The 27012-nt window shown below is 43.3% G+C and overlaps 1 protein-coding gene across 3 annotated transcripts in view; it reads right to left on the bottom strand.

Moving 5' to 3' along the window:
- TIAL1 (TIA1 cytotoxic granule associated RNA binding protein like 1) overlaps positions 1-26271 on the bottom strand; it is a 43888-nt gene extending 17617 nt beyond the window's left edge. The window contains exons 1-8 of one of the 3 annotated variants that reach the window (XM_063434988.1): positions 26020-26271; positions 16288-16384; positions 15519-15668; positions 12634-12688; positions 10972-11059; positions 8983-9058; positions 2258-2366; positions 1938-2033 (exon numbers count right to left, since the gene is read on the bottom strand). In XM_063434988.1, coding sequence (XP_063291058.1) covers positions 1938-2033; positions 2258-2366; positions 8983-9058; positions 10972-11059; positions 12634-12688; positions 15519-15668; positions 16288-16384; positions 26020-26258 — 910 coding nt within the window. In that variant the 5' untranslated portion in view covers positions 26259-26271. Of the gene's footprint in view, positions 1-1937; positions 2034-2191; positions 2367-8982; positions 9059-10971; positions 11060-12633; positions 12689-15518; positions 15669-16287; positions 16385-26019 lie in introns of all 3 variants that reach the window. The other 2 variants (XM_063434989.1, XM_063434987.1) reach the window with 2 other exon arrangements.
- Between the last annotated feature and the right edge of the window lie 741 nt (positions 26272-27012).

The following is a 27012-nucleotide window of genomic DNA, read 5'->3' as shown; positions in this document are numbered from 1 at the left end:
CAGCCTCCACCCGCACGCTTTGTAGTATGTATACGCTAATCAGCCTCCACCCGCACGCTTTGTAGTATGTATACGCTAATCAGCCTCCACCCGCACGCTTTGTAGTATGTATACGCTAATCAGCCTCCACCCGCACGCTTTGTAGTATGTATACGCTAATCAGCCTCCACCCGCACGCTTTGTAGTATGTATACGCTAATCAGCCTCCACCCGCACGCTTTGTAGTATGTATACGCTAATCAGCCTCCACTCGCACGCTTTGTAGTATGTATACGCTAATCAGCCTCCACCCGCACGCTTTGTAGTATGTATACGCTAATCAGCCTCCACCCGCACGCTTTGTAGTATGTATACACTAATCAGCCTCCACCCGCATGCTTTGTAGTATGTATACGCTAATCAGCCTCCACCCGCACGCTTTGTAGTATGTATACGCTAATCAGCCTCCACTCGCACGCTTTGTAGTATGTATACGCTAATCAGCCTCCACCCGCACGCTTTGTAGTATGTATACGCTAATCAGCCTCCACCCGCACGCTTTGTAGTATGTATACGCTAATCAGCCTCCACCCGCACGCTTTGTAGTATGTATACGCTAATCAGCCTCCACTCGCACGCTTTGTAGTATGTATACGCTAATCAGCCTCCACCCGCACGCTTTGTAGTATGTATACGCTAATCAGCCTCCACCCGCACGCTTTGTAGTATGTATACGCTAATCAGCCTCCACCCGCACGCTTTGTAGTATGTATACACTAATCAGCCTCCACCCGCACGCTTTGTAGTATGTATACGCTAATCAGCCTCCACCCGCACGCTTTGTAGTATGTATACGCTAATCAGCCTCCACCCGCACGCTTTGTAGTATGTATACGCTAATCAGCCTCCACTCGCACGCTTTGTAGTATGTATACGCTAATCAGCCTCCACCCGCACGCTTTGTAGTATGTATACGCTAATCAGCCTCCACTCGCACGCTTTGTAGTATGTATACGCTAATCAGCCTCCACCCGCACGCTTTGTAGTATGTATACACTAATCAGCCTCCACCCGCACGCTTTGTAGTATGTATACGCTAATCAGCCTCCACCCGCACGCTTTGTAGTATGTATACGCTAATCAGCCTCCACCCGCACGCTTTGTAGTATGTATACACTGTGGTTTTCTGTTTACGTCCCAATCTTTTCTCATTATAAATCAAATAGAGATAGGGACACTACGGGCCCAACATGTTGGCTACTCATATGGCACACACACTTTAGTTTATAATCAGGGGGCATGATATGTAACCAATCACAATGTCGTATGTCACGCAAAAATAAAAATAGAAGGTGAAGTCGGTAAGCCTCCTGCACATTGACAAACTGTGCAGTCTAAATTCAGCTCCCTCTGTGTGTAAGTGATCAGATATATAATACTAAAGCTTTGTATGCCGAATAAGGAGTACATTTTTCTCCCTGAAATTTTCCTTCTGATAAACAGAAGAACATTAGAGTTTATATAAAGGGACACTATCCAGCTTATAGTAATATTGCAGCTCACCCTTGAGTCACGGTGCTAGGGAACAGTCCCTGAATACTTCACTTTTAAACCCTTCGCTTTCCTTATTTTGTGCTAGATCCCTGGGCATCCCAACACCATATCTTGCCATGTGACAGAATTTGGTGCAGTCTAGGATTCAAGTCATTGTATGGAGTGAGCACTCACTTCCTGTTAATGCCAAGGAGCTCAAAACTAAATATGCAGGAACTGTGCAGGAAGTGCATGTAAGTGCTGCAAGCACAGTATTTAAGATTTCCAAAGTAACACACTAAGTGCACGAGGATGCAGCTGTGTAATGGTGTAATTATCAGTAAAACAAACAAAGTACGGACAGACAGTCCGATGCCGTGCATTAAACTTTATCACTATTCTGGATCAACACACAAAACACTCACCTGTTAACCCTGAGCCAATCCCACCACAATACACAGTGCAGTTTTTAGGGCTGGACTGATTGACGACATCTTCAAACCTTAACTGTTTCGTGGTACCTGAGGAATAGATATATATACCAATAAAATGAAAGGGTACAGGTCAATATGCAGCAGTTTCTGAGTGGTTTCAGTCTTATTAGATTAGTGTTGTGTTTGTCTAATAGTGGTGTCCCCACATGTTTTGCAATACACAATTCCTAGGGATTAACATATACCATCACAGTGTCCGGCTCTCTTGCTGTCAATATCCCCAGTTTTCTGCTCCCAGATTACGAGCTTACTTTCTTGGGTGCTTTTTGGTGCAGGTGGTTTTCGTGTTGCCCAGTTTGTTCGAATCTGTCGTCCTCCTAGCCATTGTCCTCCCATATGTACAATGGCATTCTCTGCATCCTTGAAAACAAATGACACCAACAATTTTTCAGATTCAGATTAGGTGGGAGTCAACAAAAAAATGCAAAAAAAAAATATAGCAATATGTCAGCCCAAACAAATTAATCGAATCTTAGCACTACAAGTGTCTATCATGGCATAAAAGCAGGTACTATGGAGCTGGACAAAGATGAAACATGTTTTTTTTTAAATTTATTTTATATTGTTGTTGTGCATAATGGTAATAACATACAAGCTTGTGGTGCCCCAACAGCAGTCCTCAAGCATACTGTCATGCATAACAGTAGGAGCATTAGAGATAACAGGCACATTTTTAAGTACAAGAGAAGAGTAACAGTAGCTGGTACCAATGATAGACTAAGTGTTAAAGGCTAGAACATCAGAGTTTGATAAAAATAAAAGATATGCAAGCATATGTCTGGGTGTCAGCGGTTCGATATCTTAGTGTGCGCGTGTATAGGTTATGTGATCTGACGGTGGGATGAAGTTTATGGGTATGTGGTGTCTTGCGTTAGGGTGTAGTTGATTGTCGTAGGAAAAGTAGTAGTGGTGCCCCCCACAGACACTCTGGGTGGTAAGTGTAGTTTTCTAGTGTCTGAGGCCTAGTGAGTGTAGATAAGTGGAGCAGGCTTGGAGACGGCAATGGAGCTGCAGATGTGTGTGGTGGTCCCCTAAGACCGTGAATTGTGAGTGCTCATGTGAGAAGCAGCTGTCCATGTGTTATGGCAGTCAGCAGATTCCCTGCGGGGTCCCAGTGTCTTCCTGGTGTGGTGGTCTGTGCCTCGCTTTCGGTGGCCTAGGATTGCAGGGGAGAATAGTCCCAGTGTGGAGCTCCTGATTGCGAGTCCCTCTGTTTGGTGTAGTCACGGGCTGCCCCTGTTCCAGTGTGGTCGATCTGCTGCTGCCGCCATGTTAGGCCTCGTGCTCCGCCGTCTTCTCGGTCGGTCTAGGTGGGTTGTGCCCCTCCGAGGCCTGTGCTGGGTCATTGCGTGTAGGCAATACTTGCTTGCTCGCAGATGTCCCCTTGACGGCCTTTTTCGGGCAGCGTCTGCTCTCAGTGGGGCTACAGGCCTCTGCTTTCGGGACGGCCAGTCTCCGGTTCTTGCCCGTCTCAGGAGTGGAGTCTGGGGGGATTGCGGTGTTCCTCTCTTTGACTGCCGTTGTCGGGCCCTGTGTTGTGCCGTCGGGCGGTATCTCCAGTATCGGAGGCCTCTTGAGAGCCTCCAGCTTCTCCCAGAATGAGCCGAAGATGCTGTTGAGTCGCAGCTCAGTTTCCTTTCTGGCCCTGTAATAATAATATAAATGGTGAGAGCACACACACACAAACAATCTTTAGGTATATTACCCTTCGTCAAATAAATTCCTGTAAAGACAAAACAGGAAAAACTATCATAGGGTAAAAATGTATAATTCACCATTTTAAAACTTTTTATACGTTTTTACCCTATGGTCGTTTTTCCTGTTTTGTCTTTACAGGAATTTATTTGACGAAGGGTAATATACCTAAAACTTGTTTGTGTGTGCTCTCACCATTTATATTATTACTACATTTGCACTTATTTATGTGTTGTGGAGTGACCCACATAGGTGATAGTAGCACCCTCTTTTTATTGTATTTTAACCCCTATATACTCACTATTTTATCGTTCCTTTCTGGCTCTGCACATGGCTGCGGTGTGTGGGCCATCCGCCATTTTGTAGGCCACATTCGTGTCCTCCGGACTTCGTGGTTGTGTCGCTTGAGAGCAGCTTGTCAAGGGGACCGTGTGGGGGTGGTCCGGAATAAGCCCAGCCAGGCCATATGGTGGTGGGAAAACAAGGGCTCTGGGTCGAGTTTCTGGACGTTCTTGGTGGCGGAAGAGCGGCCATCCCTCCTGCGCTCGCCATGCTGGTAGAGGCCTTGCCAGGGTGTCGGCCGATTAAAGCGTCGCCTGGAGGGTATCTAAGTGTGCAGCCTGGTGTGGCCCTTGTTTGCAGTTTTGACGTCATTTTAGTAGCTTTAGCCAGAGCTGCTGAGGCAAGCTACCTCTCAGCTCTGCGGTCAGGCCCCCCCACCACTTTGCAACCTCTATAACGACACCCAGACACACTTGTGCAACATGAAAATTAGAACAAAATTACTTGTGCAACTTTCTTAAATCACCTGAAAGGGACACTCTACGGCCAAAATACCAATAAAAAAAACAGCCCTTTTTAGTAGATATACACAAGATGATTTTTTTCATTGGACAAATATCTACAAACCGTTCCCTTCCTGTGTAAGCCCTCTCTTTCATCCTGTTGTATTGTACTTCCCAGAATCCCTTTGCCTTTGCTGCACTAGGCTGAATTAGTGCATTAAATGAGAGTGGTTTTTAATTATCTACATACTGTCTGCATCCTTTAAAATCCCTCTTTTTCTTTCATTGTCCATAAGGACACACTCTTCACACGAAAGCTAAAGGGCTTCAGGGGCCAGGAATGTTCCTTTAATGAGACTTTGGGCAAGGTATTGAATCTTTATCACATGAGGAGCTTGTGATAGGCTACGCCCGCTGACACGCTCAGCCTCTAAGTGGCACCCAGTCTGACACCATATATCCTTATACTACATATATCTGCATTGGCATCTGGAGGATCAACACTATTCCAACCACCATATATACTTAGACAGGGATTGTACCGTCCAGAGCTCTAAATAGCTCTATTAAATGTGAGTGGTTTTCTTATAGTGACTACCTACATTATTAATACATATACCAAAAGCAGGTAAGTACAATGAGAAAAATAGAGAGAAAATCATAGGGCAATATTGCCGTGTATGGAATTATATAAAGTTTGTAAATGCACACTCACATTGAAGAATATCCTCGTATCAGAATAGCAGCATATAGGATTCTGATACGAACAAAATAACAATAAAAGAAACTCAAATAACACGAACACTATAGGGCTTTAATGTTTTTATTGTTATTTTGTTTTTATTACTTGATGCTGTGTGAAGGACCCTATCAGTTTAACATCATCTCTGAGGGAGTTCCTGTTTGCCGACATCGAGTTACCATCTTATGATGTGCCCATTTATTGCTTTTATTTATTAAAGGTTTTTATGGTCACTATCACTTTGTTACTTTCTCTCCTATATACTGCAATTCTGATACGAGGATATTCCTCAATCAATCTGGGTTTGTGAGTGTGCATTTACAAACTTTACATAATCCATACATGGCAATATTGCCCTATGTTTTAGTTACCTGCTTTTGCTATGTGTATTGTCTATATTTGAGGACCTGGAGGAGTCCAGCTCTACGTGCAATCATTTATTAGGGTAAATCAGTCTTACTTTTTTACCTTTATTTCTGTGTTTCCTGATACACAAGGTATATGTTTGTACAAACTTTACAAGTGGGGTAGCTTATCCCACTGAGAATTTTGCTTCAGTGTGTCCCTTAGAGGGAAAGATGTCCTGGTGAATCAGGAGACTGCATTTGAATTTTATCTGTTTTTTTGTTTCCAGCTTCTATCAAAAGGACCAGTACTCTTCCTCCAGTGGCCTGATATTGGGAGGGGCACTTGTAGATTATTTAAAGAAATAATCCATGCACAATAACCACTACAGCTTTGTGCAGTGGTTATGGTGCCAGGAGTGCCGGGACCTCCTCCCAGAGTAAGTAGTCAAACCAAACCGTTTAAGAACAGTTTGACAACTTACCTGGGGTCTGCTGGGATATGGGGCTTTAGTAGGGCATAGGAGCAGTGGTGTAAGTGAGTGCTGCAATGTGCGGGGGGGTGCAGTGTGTATGAAAGGTTCACTGTGTGTGGGGGGGGGTGTAGTGTGTGAATGTGTAGGGTGTGTATGGGGGCTGTGTATGTGTGTGTGTCAATGTGTGTATGGGGGCAGTGTGTGTGTGTGGGGCAGTGTATGTGTGATGTGTATGGTGTGTGGGGGTAGGGTGTGTATGGGCGGGCAGTGCGTGTGTGGAGGGCAATGTGTGAATGGTGTGTGTGTGGCAATGTTTGGGGGGGCAGTGTGTGCACATTGCACCCCCCATACACACGCTGCCTTCACACACTGCCCCCCCCCCCCAAACATATTCACATATATATACACACTGCTAAAAAATAAAATAAAAAAAAATAAAGGGAACACTTAAACAACACAATGTAACTCCAAGTCAATCACACTTCTGTGAAATCAAACTGTCCACTTAGGAAGCAACACTGAGTGACAATCAGTTTCACATGCTGTTGTGCAAATGGGATAGACAACAGGTGGAAATTATAGGCAATTAGCAAGACACCCCCAATAAAGGAGTGGTTCTGCAGGTGGTGACCACAGATAACTTCTCAGTTCCCATGCTTCCTGGCTGATGTTTTGGTCACTATTGAATGCTGACGGTAATTTCACTCTAGTGGTAGCATGAGTCGGAGTCTACAACCCACACAAGTGGCTCAGGTAGTGCATCTCATCCAGGATGGCACATCAATGCGAGCTGTGGCAAGAAGGTTGGCTGTGTCTGTCAGCGTAGTGTCCAGAGCATGGAGGCGCTACCAGGAGACAGGCCAGTACATCAGGAGACGTGGAGGAGGCCATAGGAGGGCAACAACCCAGCAGCAAGGAGGCCCTGCAAAATGACCTCCAGCAGGCCACAAATGTGCTTGTGGCTGCTCAAACGGTCAGAAACAGACTCCATGAGGAGTCCGACGTCCACAGGTGGGGGTTGTGCTTACAGCCCAACACCGTGCAGGACGTTTGGCATTTGCCAGAGAACACCAAGATTGGCAAATTTGCCACTGGCGCCCTGTGCTCTTCACAGATGAAAGCAGGTTCACATTGAGCACATGTGACAGATGTGACAGAGTCTGGAGGCGCCGTGGAGAACGTTCTGCTGCCTGCAATATCCTCCAGCATGACCGGTTTGGCAGTGGGTCAGTAATGGTGTGGGGTGGCATTTCTTTGAGGGTCCGCACAGCCCTCCATGTGCTCGCCATAGGTAGCCTGACTGCCATTAGGTATCGAGATGAGATCCTCAGACCCCTTGTGAGACCATATGCAGGTGCGGTTGGCCCTGGGTTCCTTCTAATGCAAGACAATGCTAGACCTCATGTGACTGGAGTGTGTTAGCAGTTCCTGCAAGATGAAGGCATTGATGCTATGGACTGGCCCGCCCGTTCCCCAGACCTTAATCCAATTGAGCACATCTGGGACATCATGTCTCGCTCCATCCACCAACGTCACGTTGCACTACAGACTGTCTAGGAGTTGGCAGATGCTTTAGTCCAGGTCTGGGAGGAGATCCCTCAGGAGACCATCCGCCACCTCATCAGGAGAATGCACAGGCGTTGTAGGGAGGTCATACAGGCACGTGGAGGCCACACACACTACTGAGCCTCATTTTGACTTGTTTTAAGGACATTACATCAAAGTTGGATCAGCCTGTAGTGTGTTTTTCCACTTTAATTTTGAGTGTGACTCCAAATCCAGATCTCCATGGGTTGAAAAATTTGATTTCCATTTTTTTTATTTTTGTGCGATTTTGTTGTCAGCACATTTAACTATGTAAAGAACAAAGTATTTAAGAAGATTATTTAATTCATTCAGATCTAGGATGTGTTATTTTTGTGTTTCCTTTATTATATTATATATATAATTTTTTTTTTTTTTAAATAAAAATAAATTTATGTCCCCCCCCCCTCCCTTCTTACCTTTACTGAGGGAGGAGGGGTGAAATGTATCGATCCCTGGTGGTCCGTGGGGAATCCCTGGTGGTCGCAGTGGTGAGAGTGAACTCTAGCCTGCAGCTCTCCAGGGCTAAAGTTCACTCTCGCAAGATAACCGCGGCAATGCTCCGTGCTTGCAAAAGAAGGACCCGGAGGAGCTACAGGCTGAGCTCCCGGGACCTCTCTCCCTTCGTTCTCTGCCAGCAAAGTGCCTATGGACCGTGGATGGAGATCTCTGATCTCCCCTCTGGTCTGTGAGGGCACATTGCAGGGCACACTGCATTAGCCGTCAGGGGAGAGCCTCGGGGGCCGCCCCCCCTGAATCCGCCAGTGCATTCCTCCACTAGTTTTGTGGAATAAAGTACTTTTTACTTATAAAGGGAATTATGTTTGTAAAATTAAACTTGGTCGCCTGTGTAGATGGAAGGTTAAATTGTAGACAAGAAAAACTAAATTTGAAACAACACTCTGCTTCTGAGAAATTGCATCCTGCACCTTGGTTATACAGGGGCAGCGAATTTACAGTGTGCCGTTCTAGCCACGTACAAGCATTATTCTTCACATTTCACTGCCAGTTTGGGAACTTGCATTCTCAACGGAAAAGTTGAGTATTTTAATACCTACGGTGGGATTTAACTTTTAAATGACTGCAAGGCAAGGTACACCTAAATCCACTTCAAATCCGCCAATGGAAGGCCGAGGCAAGTCGCACCATGTTCTGGATTTAGCTCCTCTACTCAGGATGCTTGTAATTAGTCAGTACTGACAGATAGTGGGTATTGTCCACACGTAATATATATTTTCATCATTAGAAGAGAAAAATAATGAAAGAAAAAAAGCCCAGGAAAAGTGGTTTAAATGAAAGAAATACAGCGGAAATACTGGACTGAGAGAACAGAATAAGCGGCTCACTTACCAGTTTATTGTAGAATGACACAAAGCCATAACCTTTGGACTTCCCTGTAGCCATGTCTTTCACCACCCGTGCATCGCTGTGGGAGAGAAACAGAGTGGGATAAAGAGAGCATAGGGGCGAAAAAATGCAGAATCCAAAAATAAAACAAAAAGGAACCACACACACTGTATCGTGAAGATAATGCTCTTTTCCTCTGGTTTTTACAGTTTCCATTTATCCCTCACACTAAACACTAAGGCTGACAACTCCCTCAAGCAGCTCCTCAAATTCCAAAAGATACAATAATATTACATTTAAACAAAATTCTAAAATTAAACATGGGATAAACATGCAACCTAGCTGTTACGCTACACTTTTTAAAAACTACAACAATGAAAATCAATGTTTACTGTCTATTCTAGAAACTACAAGGGTCCTTGCACAGTTATCTAGAAATCCTCTTCCTAAGCTCACCATGCACGCACTCTATCAGCAATGTCCTTTCCCTACTGATACATAATATATCAAATATAAAAATTGAAAAAGAGGAAAAAAATAGGAATTAAAAAGGCATACATGGCCTGTTAACAGATTTCTTTATTTTTCTTGGTCAATTCTTTATCACCATTTTGGAGTTTGGGCAGCTGTAAATTTTGAAAAATTGACATTTTCAGAAATTTAAGAAAGGAGAATGAGACTAACAACAATACTAAAGCACGCCAGTACAAAACAACAAAAACTTACACAGAAATGGAGATTTTGGTTTTAGTGAGTTAAGGTTTACAAAAAAAATGATCTGATATAAGAACTGCACTGAATAGAGAAGGTTAAAATGTAAATACTAAAAATAGAAATATATCAAATAATAAAATAGAAATGAGAAAAACACTCTACAACTGAGTTCCAGTGTGCACAGTTCCTTGCAGTTAGCCTTCAACATCCTGTCCATTCTTATGAGCATTTCTGCAAAATAATCAGAATGCTATTTTTAATGGTGAGGTGGACCTAGAAGAGACTGCACGTCTTCAGGTACATAGAAAAAAGCAAGAATCGATATGCCGTAACCGTTTCAAAATGTAAAAACAGAGTTACTTACCGGTATTCAGAGACAGCAAAAGTGAAAGAAAAAACACTTCCATATGTATTCATAACAATAGAATGGAAATGGGGTACACATGTGGGTGGAGGAGGCGCAGGTATCCACGCCTAGCAGTAATCCGAGGGGCACTGCACACGCCCCTGGCTAGATTATTACTCGGGGCACATTATTCTATACATTTGGGACATTTCCAAAGTGAGAAAGTTAAAGGATATTATTGTTGGCCGATATAGAATGTTGACCAGATGACGGTTTATGATGAGGTCACTGTAGTGAAGAAGAAGCCCATTATGCTAAGCCTCTGGCTGAACATCAAGGCAGAGAAAGCACAACGTTTGGGCTGTAACACTTCAAGCATGAAGCAATGGAAGCAGTTAGCAAAAAGGCAATAAACCCCCCCCCCTCCCCCCCCCCAAAAAAAAACCAAACAAAATAGAACTAGAGGCTAGAAAGGAAAAACAAAAAAAAGGAATCACACAGAGTTTGCATTTGGAAATTCAAAGATTGAGAGATGCATCATGGGTTGGAATGAATACAATGTATTTGCCAGAAGCAGCTTAGGCCAAGATTTAAGTTAGTGGTTTGTCACACAAATGTATAATAAACCAAGATGTACATTAAACGGATTTACTTCAAACTAACATCACACAACACAGCTCCTTAATATGGGTGTCTGCCACAGAAAGGAAAACTTGTGGAATTTAAAGATATGACTTGAAAATTATTTTAAACAAAAAGCAACATTAACATAATCTGCATAAAAACAAGTCAATATGGACTAACAGAACAAGAAGATGTCTATCTATCTATCTATCTATCGGATTCTTGGAATAGAAATATATACGAGACTTTAGTGAAAGCCGACACAGGCAGCAATCGATGCTACAAACCAGAAAGAAATCGATACTTACGATATTTTACCAAAAGGAGCAAAAGCAGATTTAATGTCTTCTGTTGTGATTTCGGGACTCAAATCCCCAACAAACACATGAAAGTGGTCTGTAAGAAAATATTTTGTCTTATTTAAAGCAGCAAAACAACAAAGTCATTCAGCAACTTGTGTAAATCATACATATAGATTTTGGAAAAGAAGATCATTTGTTGGATTTTTTTTGCACAATCAATTACTACAAAGATAAATAAATTGACCAATATCTCGCCTTCAACCACAAGTGAAAAGTATATTCATAACGATTCGGTATGAAGCCATCTCAGATTAGAGGTTACACAAGGAATGGCTTATAGCATATAATGTCCCAGCTGGCAATAAATGGTTAAATCGAATGAGCGGACCCCATTTCTACCCAAAGAGCTAAAGTAGAGCAGTCTCCAGAAAACCCACATTTTACCTTACTCAGAGTTGTCGTTTAGTGACTGCGTTCACATTTTGGCAACATGTTCAGACAAAGCCTTTGAGATTTCAATCTACTGGTGGTGACATGTGTGCTAGGCATTTAAAGGGACACTATAGTGCCACGAGGGTGCCCCCCCCACCCACTTACCTTAATCCAGCGCCAGGCTCCCTCGGCGCTGGTGACCTCTCCTCCCTGTCCGACGCCACTGGAGCCAAATGCCATGCGCGCATTCAAAGTGTCTATAGGAAAGCATTTCTCAATGCTTTCCTATGGACGCTCTGCGCGATGGAGGCGAAATTCGCCTCCAGCGTCGCAGATGCACCTCAAGAGGCTGTGAGGAAGACAGCCACTAGAGGCTGGATTAACCCCAAATGTAAACATTGCAGTTTCTCTGAAACGGTTATGTTTACATGTGAAGGGTTAAAACCTGAGGGACATGGCACCCAGACCACTGCATTGAGCTGAAGTGGTCTGGGTGACTATAGTGTTCCTTTAACCTTTTTATGTCGTTTCAACAGTCACAAAACCGACTCAAAGCTCCACCATAGCTTTGCAGTGATCATTACTCACAGCCCTGAGTGGCTAATAACTGCAGTAAAAATCACAAAATATATAAGCAGACACAGCAAGTTTCCATTTAAGCTGTGAGTGACTTGCCTGGATTACTCTCAGCTGCCAATCACTGTACAAAGCCCAGCTCACCATCGTGTGAATAAAGCCATGTTTAACCCCTTAAGGACACATGACATGTGTGACATGTCATGATTCCCTTTTATTCCAGAAGTTTGGTCCTTAAGGGGTTAAAGCGATGATAGTGGTACTAATCCTGATCTCCCTAGCGAGAGAAGCCTCTCTTGACTGCTGAAAGATTGAAGGCGAGTACATATTTTTATATTAAATTTGTATATTTAAATGGGTTCAAAATATAATGCACTAAAATATTTTGACAATTGGGCAAAGCCCATGCTAGGAATTTATACTCACTATGCAAAATAAGATGTGTGTGAAATGGCACTACCTAAAATCCTTCCTTTAAAGTAGTGCTCCATTGTAAGGAGTCCGTTTAGAAAGGTTTGACTTCTTACCTGGGGTCAGCCGGGCACCTAAGAAGAGCCAGAAGCTCTCTACCCGAGCTGAGCACGGCAGTGTAGGGTTTAGGTCACGAAGGCTAGCGGAAGATGAGTTACCACTAAAACGTCAATAAGAAAGAATACTTACTGGAAGTGTCTTTTTTCTGGCTACTTGGTGTAGTTGCCCAGTTAACTTTGACCTCCTGTGAAGAAAAAAATAAATAAACCGTTTTACAGCAATGCAAAAGTATTCATCTACATCAAGAGAAGCATTTCAGCAGGAAATAAAATGGAGACCAATAGCAAGCCCCATAACACAAATTATGGAGCCCCTCCATCATGGAGACCAATAGCAAGCCCCATAACACAAATTATGGATATCCTCCATCATGGAGACCAATAGCAAGCCCCATAACACAAATTATGGATATCCTCCATCATGGAGACCAATAGCAAGCCCCATAACACAAATTATGGAGCCCCTCCATCATGGAGACCAATAGCAAGCCCCATAACACAAATTATGGAGCCCTTCCATCATGGAGACCAACAGCAAGCCCCATAACACAAATTATGGATATCCTCCATCATGGAGACCGATAGCAAGCCCCATAACACAAATTATGGAGCTCCAATCATGGTTCATTTGGCTATTTGTAAATATTAACCCTCCCGGGTTTGGGCATTTTACGAAGTCCAGAGCTATTAAAGTTAAGGGCGCATTTTGCATGCATTCTTCTCTCCCTGACTGGACTGCATGTCAAACAGTCACTTAGAAAATTCGTAGCTGCCATCATTGTATTGAACAATGTCCCCGAATCATAAGCCCTGTTTGGAGCAGTGAAGTCTCTTTCAGGAGTGGGAGGAGGTAGCACGCAGCTGCAGACGGCCTCCATGAGGTTAGCAGAAGCAGGATTTCCGAAGGAGGGTATTTATATTATGCATTATAGCAGGAGGGGAGGTGGCACAGTTTGAACTTCTAAACATTGTGCATGAATGGACTGATGGACTGAAAACCATGCCTTGCACTCATTCTGCACGTGGATGATCAGAAAGGTAGCTTTGCTTACACTGGAGCAAAACACAAAAGTGAGAAAAACATTACTGTAGCGAAGCTCCAATACCACGACTAGGTATCTCCGCTGTTCCTTGCTCGAAGTTGTAAGCAGCGCTGTAGTAATTAAAGCCCTTCCCCCCCCCAGCAACTAGACAACTCATAATTCTGGGAGTCACACTCTGCTTTTTATGTACAGACCCCCAGCATGCGGTCTCCACAGAGAAATGTACAAGTCCCTCCCAGGCGCCTCTGTGTCTGAGAGATAATGGAGTCCAAAGCAGAATAACTCAATAATCCCCCAGTCACAGGAAATAATACAGAATCATGCAAAACACCCCAAAAACACATCAGAATTATACAGGAACCCCACAACAGTCATACTCCTGAATAGCTTGGGTCTCAGCACCCGAGTTGTCTAAATAGTGCTCAGATCCCTTTGGTAGAACAGAATTGCCATTCGGGTAAAGTTTTGACCGGCTAGGTCAACATTTCCACCAAAAATGAGTCCACGGACGGTTTTCTTTTGGGGGTTACTGTACGAACACCTACGAATCACTAGGCTGTAATGTAAACACTGCATGTTCTCTGAAAAGACAGTGTTTACTGCAAAAAAAAAAAAAAGGATTCTACTCCCCAGAACAGATACATTAAGCTGTAGCTGTTCTGGTGACTATAGTGTCCCTTTAATTTGGCATGCCAAGAGTTTAAAATAAACTGCATCCCACACTCCAGGAGCAATGTTATAAGACACTCTTTAGGTGGTACACAACACCGGTAAAACAATACCACATGAAATTAAGCAACACAGACACATGCTGGCACTTGTGCGGCAACAAGGGCAGCTTTATACACATTTGGTGGCAGTGCCCAAATGTACAGACCTTTTGGAGCAAAGTGGTATCCCTAGGCTCCCGGGTATTGCAGAGGAAGCGGACACTGGACCTATGGGGGTGTCTGCTATCTAGACCCACGGAGGGATATGATATATCTAGCAGCGAGAAGGGCTCTGTCGCAAAAATGGGCCAGTCGAGACCTGCCTAGCATGACCCTAGTACACACGAAATTCCAAGATAATTATCTCAGGTCCGAAATACCACCACCACCACCTTCACCAAGGTCAGGGAACTGGGGGAGCAATATGAGGAGTCCGCCCCGGTGGCTTAAAATTACTGCCTGCCATACATATACCCACACCCAAGGGCAAGCATATCACATTATGTAGGAGTACGAATAACAAGCGTTTCATGGAATAATTGAGCCTTTTGTGTTTCATTTTCACTGTTTTATTTGAATGTTTTTTCTTAAACATTGCACACCTAATAATAAAATATAATTACAACACAAAAATGATAGTAAACAGCGACAGGCAACCTGATCATTGCCATATTCATGAGCCACGCTGGGAATGCATGTTCAACTAACGAAAAGTACAAACTGTTATACTCATGGGACAGGCTTCTGCCAAAGCCAAAATGTATGCCAATACTATTTTATTTCACCTGTCAACGCAAAATAAAGGGTTTAAAAAAATTAATAAATAACCTGCATCCCACTAAGGGTGACTGGGCATGGAGACACACAGAATCTGTTATACCACTGGACCTATGGGCTGGTTGTCCGAATCCTGAGGTTATTTTCACTAGATCGTTCTCAGTTAAACAAGTACATTTTATCTAACAGGTACTAGGGATAAATCCACAACAAATGATGTTCCCAAGTGAAAGGAAAATCCATGTGACACTGGGTAAGGCTAATGAAAGGTTTCTGTAAAATTCTATCGCATAAGAAATTGATTAAAGAATGGGTCATGGATCACCAAGCTCTTTCCATGGACTTCATTAGCATGATTAATAACCACGGTCCTAGATTTAGAGAGGAGGTTCAGGATCTCTGGCATAAACTAAACATACATCAGGTAATGTTCTACCATTACAGTTCGAGATATTAAACAAGACCCTCCTTGATACGCAACTTACTTTTCCCATTATTTTCCGGCCATTCATTGCTGCCAGGGCAGCGGCAGCATCTCTGTGCTCAAAAAACTCAACAAAGCAATAGGGATCATTGCTAGCATTCGGCAACACAGAAAATCCAACGGAAGCACCGACCCTTCTCGCGTCAGTTTGCTGTGAAAAGAGAGAACATTAATAAATTACATTCTAGATACATAAATAAACAAAAGGCTACAGGTTCCATGATGCTCCACACGAGCTGGATGTCAGGCTATAACAGAACTTGGAAAAATGGCTGCCACTACATGAGTTATTGGAGAACTGGAAACTAAGGTCAAAATATCCAAATCGAAAATGCAGTTATATATCCAACAAGACTGCGAGGATGGTAAATTTGTGATTATCTTGCCTATTTTCCCAATTTAGTAAACAAACCCCTAACTCACTTCCTTCCACAATGGCTTGCATGCACTCTCATAAGAATCATACCAGCAATGGGGATAGAATACACGGGTATCGAGTGCAGCGGCCATACTTGTAGTTCATACGATGACAAAGCAGAGAGATGCAGCACAAAAACAGACACTAGGAAAAAATAATGTAATCAACAGATTCTCCATTATTTTAGTGCATTTTCTGTACACAATCTGAAGATACGTTTTGAAGTCATGGACAAGATAAATAAATCAGGTCTCAATGGGGAAAAACATGAAGGAAATATAGACTGGTATAAGAGAGACGTTATACTATTTACAATGAAAAAACATTGCATGTCAATAATCCCAAAACATACCTCAGTTATCATTTTGCAGCTTTTACAAGGACCAATCTGACTGAACAACTGCAGGATTAGAACCTCTGTCACATCTCTGGAGAGGTTGCCAACATAGCTAGAACAAGAAGAAAGATAAAAGCGGGTCATTGGTTGGAGTTATGAATTAAAAGAAGAAAAAAAGATTGAAAAATATATTTATAGCTAGTCTCCAATTCCCTTTTCAATTAAGAGGAAAAAAGCAGCATACAAAGAATACTTAATGCCTCCAATATGCAATATCCTGGCATGACCGCATTTGGGTGCAAGGTTGGCTAGCAGTGCCCTAGAAGGTAAAACGAACAAAATCAAAACAAATGCCCACACACACTCCAATGGAACATGGTCACATACTCATTCTGATGGAAAATTGCTCATTTAATCTCCACTGTCATTTTGTAGTCAACATACACGATTATTATTAGTATTACTATGTTTCTATTAGGGATGCACCGAAATGAAAATTCTGTGCTGAAACCGAATATTCATGATGCCATTGGCCGAAAATGATTTTTTTCCCCAAATGATTTTAAAAATGTTTTCCTTTAATTTTATTATTATTAGACTTAATTAATCTTATATGAAAAACTTCCCTTCTTATTTAGTGGTCCCTCCCGCAGTGTTCTTTTCTCCCCCACCTCCCCTGTCCCATGGTGTTCTTTTCTTCCCCCTGTCCCATAGTATTCTTCTCCCCCTTCCCCCTGTCCCATAGTATTCTTCTCCCCCTTCCCCCTGTCCCATAGTATTCTTCTCCCCCTTCCCCCTGTCCCATAGTATTCTTCTCCCCCTTCCCCCTGTCCCATAGTATTCTTCTCCCCCTTCCCCCTGTCCCATAGTATTCTTCTCCCCCTTCCCCCTGTCCCATAGTATGCAACCCTGGATGGTCCAGATGGATGGAGTAGTGGATGGTTGGTGGACGGCCACCCTGTTCCAACAAGGCTGCAACGTCAGCAATGCCGCGGTGGAGTCATGTTTGGGGCCGGAATCATGGGAAGAGAGCTGGTCGGCCCCTTTAGGGTCACCGAAGGTGTAAAGATGACCTCTGCAAAGTATGTGGAGTTTCTGACTGACCACTTTCTTCCCTGGTACAGAAGGAAGAACTATGCTTTCCGTTATAAAATCATCTTAATGCATGACAATGCACCATCTCAGGCTGCAAAGAATACCTCTGCATCAATGGCTGCTACGGGGATAAAAGGACAGAAAGTCATGGTGTGGCCTCCATCCTCCCCTGACCTCAATCCTATTGAGAACATTGGGAGCATCCTCAAGCAAAAGATCTATGAGGGTGGGAGGCAGTTTACATCCAAACAGCAGCTCTGGGAGGCTATTCTGACATCTTGCAAACAAATTCAAGCAGAAACTGTCCAAAAACTCACAAGTTCAATGGATGCAAGACTTGTGAAGCTGCTATCAAATAAGGGGTCCTATGTTAAAAGGTAATGTGACCTGTTAAAATGTTTAAAAAGTTAAAATGTTGTTATAAGCTTGATTGAAATAGCTTTTGATTTCAGTAAATATGCTGCAAACACAACAAATGACAATTTTCAGTTCTTTACAACATATAAAGTTATTACTGTGCGTAATAATTTGGAACAGTGCATTGTAAGTTTATGTTTAAAAAAAAAATACTGTTATCATTAAGAGGTTTGTTCAATAAAATTTGAATTGTACTCTTGAGAAAAATATAATTTGCATAATAATTTGGAACAGGGTGTAAAGTGCTTGAATTGATTGTGATTACCCAAGGTTCGCCAATATATTGTATATGTAAATTGGTAACAAGTGTATGCAAACAATTGAGTAGAATACAAAATATTTACATAGATTCACACACACGTTACTCGCTCAATGAATGCAGCAAGCAGGGCATTGTGGGTATTAATCTGAATGCATTCTGGGAATCCCATTAAACTGACAATAGCAATAGGCAATGTACAAGCTCAAATCCAGTACAGGCTGTGCAGTCCCAAAGAGAACGCAGGTAATTCTGTGTGTACAGGTAATAAAAAATACAATCTTCACAAATTTTACAGGTGTTCAAAAATCTCACCATATTATTATTATTACAGTATGTTATTTATAAAGATAGCGCCAAGAAATTCCCACTGTAACGGCACCAGTTGGGAGCATTCAGATCTCCAAACGGAACGGATTACGTTTTACTCTGTGCACAGACATAAAAAGCTGCAAAAAGGGGAACCTCCAAAAATCTGGAATATAAGTTTTTGTCAAACAATCCCGATAATGGCTTCGATTTCATTCATTTGGATACGATTTCCAGTCTGTCTACAAAACTTCCCATAGGCTTTAATGGTGACTTGTAAATGTAATCTAACAGATCGAGATCAATTAAAACGCTGATTCGTGGAATACTAAGAGATGTCTCCCATAGATTTAGCACCATAATCACTACAATAAGTGGTAGTGAGTACCCTTTAACCCCTTAAGGATACAACTTCTGGAATAAAAGGGAATCATGACGGAATATATCCGTCCTTAAGGGGTTAATACAATGCAACAGCTCCTCTAGAACATAAAGCAGGTAACCATCAGCACTGCAGGTCTGAAATACATTTTTCTGTGAACATGCTAAGGATCATGGGAAATGTAGTCATGTCATTAACATCTGCAGTTCTCAGGTTAACGATTACTGCACTCTATTTAACATGCTAATATCCAAATAGTCAATAAACGGAGGCTGTATTATATAAATCATATATATGTATACACACACACACATTGAAATAACTCCTCCTGGATCCTTCCACTATGTGTCTACATGAGGTCACGAATGAACAAGCTTATTGGCTCCATGTTTTGCTCATCTCCCTCCTTCAAGCACCACAACATAGTAAGGTTTTGCCACAAACGGCTGCTATAAGCAATAAGTGATAATAAATGCAATAGGACAGCTACGTGGGATCGCCATTTGCCAAGGTGAATATAAAGGCCATGCCGTAATAAAAACATGTCTTCATAGAGAAGTGTCATCTAAGGGGAAGGAGAGGTCCCTCATTGCATTCCCAGATGGCACCCCTAACTGCCCCCCAATAAGGTTTCTTGCTTTGAAGGAACCAAATGAACCAATGGATTCCGGATCACGGTGCACCATCCGTTCACTCCTGGCTCTCCCACTACACAAACGAAACATATTCTGTTCTTGTTTCATTCGTTTGTGGCGGGTGGCATGCCCACAGCACATACTTCAATTCTTTCACCTTTATATCATATAAGACCTCACATTATTCTACTTTACCACTTACTTTCTTTTACTTGTATTACAAAAAAAATGTAATCTTACAAAGAAGAAAACAAAAGTTAAACACAAGTCATGTAATACTGTATCAAAGTAACGATTTAACGTTTCTAATCCCAGGAAGTCCTGCCTTAAAAAAAGACTTATTGCAGATCCACCCATTAGATGTTCCTAAAATACAGGTTGCTCAATGAATCAATACAACCTCCACAGAGACAGGTTCTATGCATTCTAGGACATATTCAAATAATACAAAAACCAAACTCGTCTTGAGAAATCTGCTCTTAGAATCACCTCTTGGTCTCAAACCAGTCGAACATAATAATTAAAATGATAAAAATAGCTAATGGGCACTCTTAGCCAATGAATGAGCAATCCATGAAAGGGCCACAAGCTACTGGTCTATGATGATATACACACAGTATTACGGTAAACACTCACAGGGTGCAATGCGGCTATACTCAGGGTATTACGGTAATCACTCACAGTGCGGCGGCTATACACACAGTATTACGGTAAGTACTGGCAGGGTGCAGTGTGTTTATACTCGGGTTATTACAGTAATGACTGACAGTGCGGCGGCTATACACACAGTATTACGGTAAGTACTGGCAGGGTGTTTATACTCGGGTTATTACAGTAATGACTGACAGTGCGGCGGCTATACACACAGTATTACGGTAAGTACTGGCAGGGTGCAGTGTGTTTATGATGTGGGATTATTATGGTAGTTTTCCTTCTTTTAAATATAGTCTCCACTTTTACTGTGTTGTTTCCCTTTATGTATTTAAAATGCTTTTATCATATTTCCCCTGTCTCGTCTTTTCACCAAGCTATACCTGTCAAGATCCTTTAACCTTTCCTGGTAAGTTTTATCCTGCAATCCATGAACCAGTTTAGTAGCCCTTCTTTGAACTCTCTCTAAGGTATCAATATCCTTCTGAAGATATGGTCTCCAGTACTGTATCCAGTACTCTAAGTGAGGTCCCACCAGTGTTCTGTACAATGGCATGAGCATTTCCCTCTTCCTACTGCTAATACCTCTCCCTATGCAACCAAGCATTCTACTAGCATTTTCCGCTGCTCTATTACATTGTACATTGTCATCAACAGCCAGAAACTGGAGAACAAGAAATGTGAATTAATGTATAGCCATTTATAAGCTTATAGCCATTTATAAGCTTAACAAAATCTCCATTATCTTTTCCATTTATTTTGCAGAAGGCAATGTTATTTGTCTATTTTGTATGTTTTAAAAATACATTATCAGTGAAGAGTAGAATAAATTTTATCCCATTTACGAGACATAAAATTGTGATAATGTATATTTGTGATATAAGTAGAAATTACATTTTGAGATGTTAGATATAAATTATTAAATTAAGAACGAGAGTCAGGGATAGCGTCTGTCTCCGCGGGCACAAGACCCCGTGTGGAGAAGTGGTGGGCAAGCCATCATGGGCCACCCATGGGAGTGAAACGTTCGAGGCTTGTGGAGACAAGATGAGCATGTTAGCCTTTTATTATTTTTCTCTAGGGAAAGCTTAGGGCCAGTTAATAGTTGTTGTACATGGGCTATTTGCAGCCTCCATTGCATTTCTACCTAGTCTTGATTTCTGATGTCTCCTCCATTGCTACATCACCTGTCTGCTCCCTTACCTGCCCACCCCCGCTTATTCCTCCCACCAATCCCTCCCCTTCATCTGCAGTCCCCCACTTTCCCCTACTGCCCCTCCCTCTACTCCACCTTCTCCTCCTCCTACTCCTTCTTCCTGCTCTTACTCCTCTCTCCTCTTCCTACTCCTCCCTCTACTCCACTTTCTCCTCCTACTCCTCCCTCTACTCCACTTTCTCCTCCTACTCCTCCCTCTACTCCACCTTCTCCTCCTCCTACTCCTTCTTCCTGCTCTTACTCCTCCCTCCTCTTCCTACTCCTCCCTCTACTCCACTTTCTCCTCCTACTCCTCCCTCTACTCCACTTTCTCCTCCTACTCCTCCCTCTACTCCACCTTCTCCTCTCTCCTCCTACTTCTCCTCTCCTCCTCCTCCTCCCTCTACTCCACCTTCTCCTCCTCCTACTCCTTCTTCCTGCTCTTACTCCTCCTTCTTCTTCCTACTCCTCCCTCTACTCCACCTTCTCCTCTCTCCTCCTACTTCTCCTCTACTCCTCCTTCTCCTCCTCCTACTCCACCTTCTTCCCTCTCACTCTATCCGCTACTCATTCTTCCATCTCCCCACCACCATATCTATATCCTTTATATGCTTCCTCCCTTCTTATTCCTTACCAATTTCCTCCACCCATAGACAACTCTGCCTCTACCTGACAACATTATATTTTGAAGAAAAGTTGCTCTGGCCACTCTTCCGCCACTTCCCAGGGGGGAATACCACACTGAAAGAACTGTTTTGGGCACTCTCAAGGAAATAGTGCGACCCTGACCCAGATTCCCATGGAAGTAAGGGAGGTGGCTGTCCCTCGTGTTTTTTTTTTTCTTCACTAAGTCCCCAGAAATCTCATGAAAGGAACCTGACTCATTAGAACAAAACATGAACATTCAATTTACAAATCTCTACAGAGGGGGGTCAGCAAGAGAACTGTGAATAGAAAGACAAATACCCCCCAATCTCACACAGAAATAGGTGAGGAAACCTCTTCTACTGCTCCTCATGGTTGCTTTGAACAGATGAAAGAAGAAACAAGACACCTTTCAACAGAGCATGCAGTAGCTTTACCAGATCCTGACTCCACTCTGTTTGCGGATAAAGAGGAAAGGTACCATACTGGATTTGCTGTTGCTACAGAAGATCAGGTATGTCAAGCATCTTCACTTTCCTCATTCACATCTGCTCAAGACGCTGAATTGACAGCCTTCTCAGTGGCATACAAAATGCCTGAAGGAAGACATGCCAATATCTACACTGACTCAAGACATGCCCTGGGTGCAGCACATTATTTTGGATCAATCTGGAAGATGAGAAGCACCACTCAGCTGACTAAAAGCTGCCAACCAAGCCACAAGTGCACCAAGGGAAGTGGACAGAATGGTGTCCGCTAAAGAAACTTCTATACTCACCATGTAGATCCTACCTACAGATCTCAAGCTTCTAAAAGAATGACAAAGCAGCTACTGACCCTGAAGAAATACAAAGCTGGAAAAACAGAAAGGGGCAACCCTTGAAGACGGGCTGTACTCCAACGCTCTTAAGCTCTGTTTACCCAAAAACATGTACTGGGCAGTGAGCCCATGGAACTTTATACCTATCCAAGACCCTCATGAACTCTTTGATCTCTAAATACTCCTAAGCACCTAGCTAACTCTCAATATCCCTTTCAAGAATCCAGGTGACAAAGAGCTACTGGGTCAAATATGCACTAGTTATAATAGACATTTTGTCAGAATGGCCAGAAGCCTAGCCGGTCATCAATGTGACAACCAAGACCATATACCCAGTAGTGCATTGTGAAAGTTGCAGAGATCACTCAGTGGATTCATTGTTCCAGATTCAAGACTCTCTCTCTCTGCAACATGAGAAGTGACATTTGTTGATTTTGACTCTAAAGAAAAAATGACTTGTTAAATAAAAAGATACCAGCAAGTAGGTGTTTGATGGCCATAATAATGCCTGACCACCTGCCATCGATGGAAAGCCGAGGACCCCAAAAGGAGACCTCGTGAAGCTAAAGAGATCCAAACGCCAAGCTCCCTCAGGATTATTTGCCCATCCTGAGTTTGTGGTGATATTAATATTGACTAAATGATCCGAGTCCACCTACGCTGATGTAGCGTGGGACAGGTTTAATACTACAATGCATAAGCAAATGCGCCCTAGCCAAGGTTATTATGTCCATACACATAATACATGACAAGGTACTCTTGACACACCACATTCATGCTTCAGAACATAAAGAGGAGCACCCCTCTAAAGGGAAAGTTTGATTGATATATATATATTGATGCCATAGGTGTGCCAAGGGGGGTACCAGATGATTTTGCAGTAAAAGGAAAGTTTGAGTCCATTTTCCCAACCGTCACTGCTAATAATAATAATAATATTTTGATTTGCATTTATTATATCTATTGCAACCAACAACGTTTACCTGTCACCATGACTACTTGTGCCTATATTCCAGATAACACAAGTCCATATGGTAATGTAAGCTTGTCTATTTATGATGTCCCTCTGAAGAACTAAGAAGACTTTGAGAACCGTTACTCCAGTCATTTCTGTGCCTTGGGTTAACACGTCTTCCTGATACTAACTTAATAAAGTTTTTATCTCTTAGAATTTAACATTTCATAGGGGGGACTGATGTGGGATTATTAAAAATCTTTATTGTACTTGTATTGAATTATTGTACTAACTCCATTTTAACCTTATATTGTGACAATCCTCCATTTTGTCCTCCTAACCTGACTTCTTCAAATCCTCCATTTTGTCCTCATGATTTAACTTGTTCATTTTAAAACTACATTACATGACAGAATTGCTCAGCACATCTAACACAATAGACAAAGACTGTATTTTTCCATAAAGATATGACTAACCTAGGAACTGCTGAATTTCCCCTAACTCGCAACATAGTATAAATTGAAGGCCATGAGAACACTGTAGTAATGAAATGTTCTATTCATAAGAGACCTTGCACCTGGCCACGAGGCCTGATATCACTGACTGTGTAAAATGACGCTCAAGCCCCCCTTTCCACCGAGTAAACCTCATGCTGGGAAAGATGGCGCCTGAGCCTTCTGTCCACACCCTTGTCCAGAACAATACCACCTCCCGGTGGGAGGACACCTAGCTGGTCACTCAAACCCCTGAGCCAATTAATAATATTGATGGGTGGACACTGATATAGTCACATAACATTTAATCAAATTAATGATGTTTATTTGTTATTATCTGATATTCAATGATGATGTCATTTTGCTTTTAAAAAGATCTGCACAACTGTTTTCCAACCAGATTGTATTACATTTTCTGAAGTGCTTTTAACCTGAACTCCATGTGTCAGTGTGAGCTTACTTCTGCGTATACGCAATTTAATCATCTCAGATTTGGACAGGAACAGATAGACATTTAAACATATTTGTTTATTTCTAAATTAATCTACATCATTTATACTCGGGTTACTACGGTAATCACTCACAGGATACAGTGCGGCTATACTCGGGTTATTACGGTAATTACTGACAGTGCGGTGGCTATACCCGGGTTATTACGGTACTCACTCAAGGTGCAGTGCGGCTATACACAGTATTACGGTATGTACTCACAAGGTGCGCGGCTATACTCGGTGTATTACGGTAATCACTCAGTGCAGTGCGTTCATACTCGGGGTGTTACGGTAGTTACTCACAGGGTGCGCGGCTATACATAGTATTACGGTAATTAGTGAGTGCGGCTATACACACAGTATTACGGTAATTACTCAGTGCAGTGCGCTCATACTCGGGGTATTACGGTAGTTACTGACATGGTGCGCGGCTATACTTGGGGTATTACGGTAATCACTCACAGAGTGCGCGGCTATACTCGGGGTATTACGGTAGTTACTGACATGTTGCGCGGCTACACACAGTATTACGGTAATCACTCAGAGTGCGCGGCTATACTCGGGGTATTACGGTAGTTACTGACATGATGCGCGGCTATACTCGGGGTATTACGGTAGTTACTCACAGGGTGCACGGCTATACTCGGGGTATTACGGTAGTTACTCACAGGGTGCACGGCTATACACAGTATTACGGTAGTTACTCAGTGCAGTGCGCTCATACTCGGGGTATTACGGTAGATACTCACAGGGTGCGCGGCTATACTCTGGTCATTACGGTAGTTACTTACAGGGTGCGCGGCTACACACAGTATTACGGTAGTCACTCAGTGCAGTGCGCTCATACTCAGTGTTTTACGGTAATGACTCAGCGCAGTGCGCTCATACTCTAGTCGTTACGGTAATCACTCACAGGGTGCGCGCTATATTCTGTGTATTACGGTAGTTACAGGGTGCAGTGCGGCTATACTCGGAGTGTTACGGTAGTTACTCAGTGCAGTGCGCTCATACTCTGGTCATTACGGTAGTTACTGACATGGTGCGCTCATACTCGGGGTATTACGGTAGTTACTGACAGAGTGCGCTCATACTCTGGTCATTACGGTAGGTACTCACAGGGTGCGTGGCTATACACAGTGTTACGGTAGGTACTCACAGAGTGCGCTCATACTCGGGGTATTACGGTAGTTACTGACAGAGTGCGCGGCTATACACAGTGTTACGGTAGTTACTGACAGAGTGCGCTCATACTCGGTGTGTTACGGTAGTCACTCAGCACAGTGCGCTCATACTCGGTGTGTTACGGTAGTCACTCAGCACAGTGCGCTCATACTCGGTGTGTTACGGTAGTCACTCAGCACAGTGCGCTCATACTCTGGTCATTACGGTAGCTACTCACAGGGTGCGCGGCTGCCCGTCGTCCTCCATGCCGAGCTCGGGCGGGTTCCCCAGGGGGTCCCGTGGGAAGTGTTGGAGGGGGCAGGGCGGGGGCGGGCTGGGGCTGGGACTCGGCCTGACGGGAGCCTGCAGCAGGTCCAGGAATCCTCCGTCCGGCTCCCAGGAAGATGGCGGCTGCGGCCGGCCTCCAGGCAGGGGGAAGCGGCTCATTGCGCAGGCGCGGAGCGTCTCCTCACACATGCGCGATCCCGCTGCGCTCTCTCACACTGTGCGTGCGCGCCCACGAGACTCGGCCGTTCAACGTATCCTGCGACGTCACCAGCACGAGCCACGCCCAGCGCGCCACGTCAGGCTGAACGATGAGTCAGTGGCTGCGCGGCGAGCGGGTCAAGGGTCGGCTCCACCCACAGCCCTGTCACGTGGCCAGTGACGTATACCTAGTCTGGGCAGCAGCCTACATTCCTATACTGAGAGATAAAACATTCACTGGGAATCCATCATTAGCCTCAGTGTCAGCCAGGACCATAACTACTGAACCATGTCAGCCAGGACCATAACTACTGAACCATGTCAGCCAGGACCATAACTACTGAACCATGTCAGCCAGGACCATAACTACTGAATGAGAATGGAGGGACCAAAACTACTGAATGAGAATGGAAGGACCATAACTACTGAACCATGTCAGCCAGGACCATAACTACTGAACCATGTCAGCCAGGACCATAACTACTGAACCATGTCAGCCAGGACCATAACTACTGAACCATGTCAGCCAGGACCATAACTACTGAATGAGAATGGAGGGACCAAAACTACTGAATGAGAATGGAAGGACCATAACTACTGAACCATGTCAGCCAGGACCATAACTACTGAACCATGTCAGCCAGGACCATAACTACTGAATGAGAATGGAGGGACCATAACTACTGAATGAGAATGGAGGGGACCATAACTACTGAATGAGAATGGAGGGACCAAAACTACTGAA

The sequence above is a fragment of the Pelobates fuscus genome, chromosome 10 (genome assembly GCF_036172605.1).
Source record: "Pelobates fuscus isolate aPelFus1 chromosome 10, aPelFus1.pri, whole genome shotgun sequence".
Taxonomy (NCBI): domain Eukaryota; kingdom Metazoa; phylum Chordata; class Amphibia; order Anura; family Pelobatidae; genus Pelobates; species Pelobates fuscus.
Note: the sequence above shows the minus strand (reverse complement) of the source record. Positions and strands in the feature narration are given on the sequence as shown.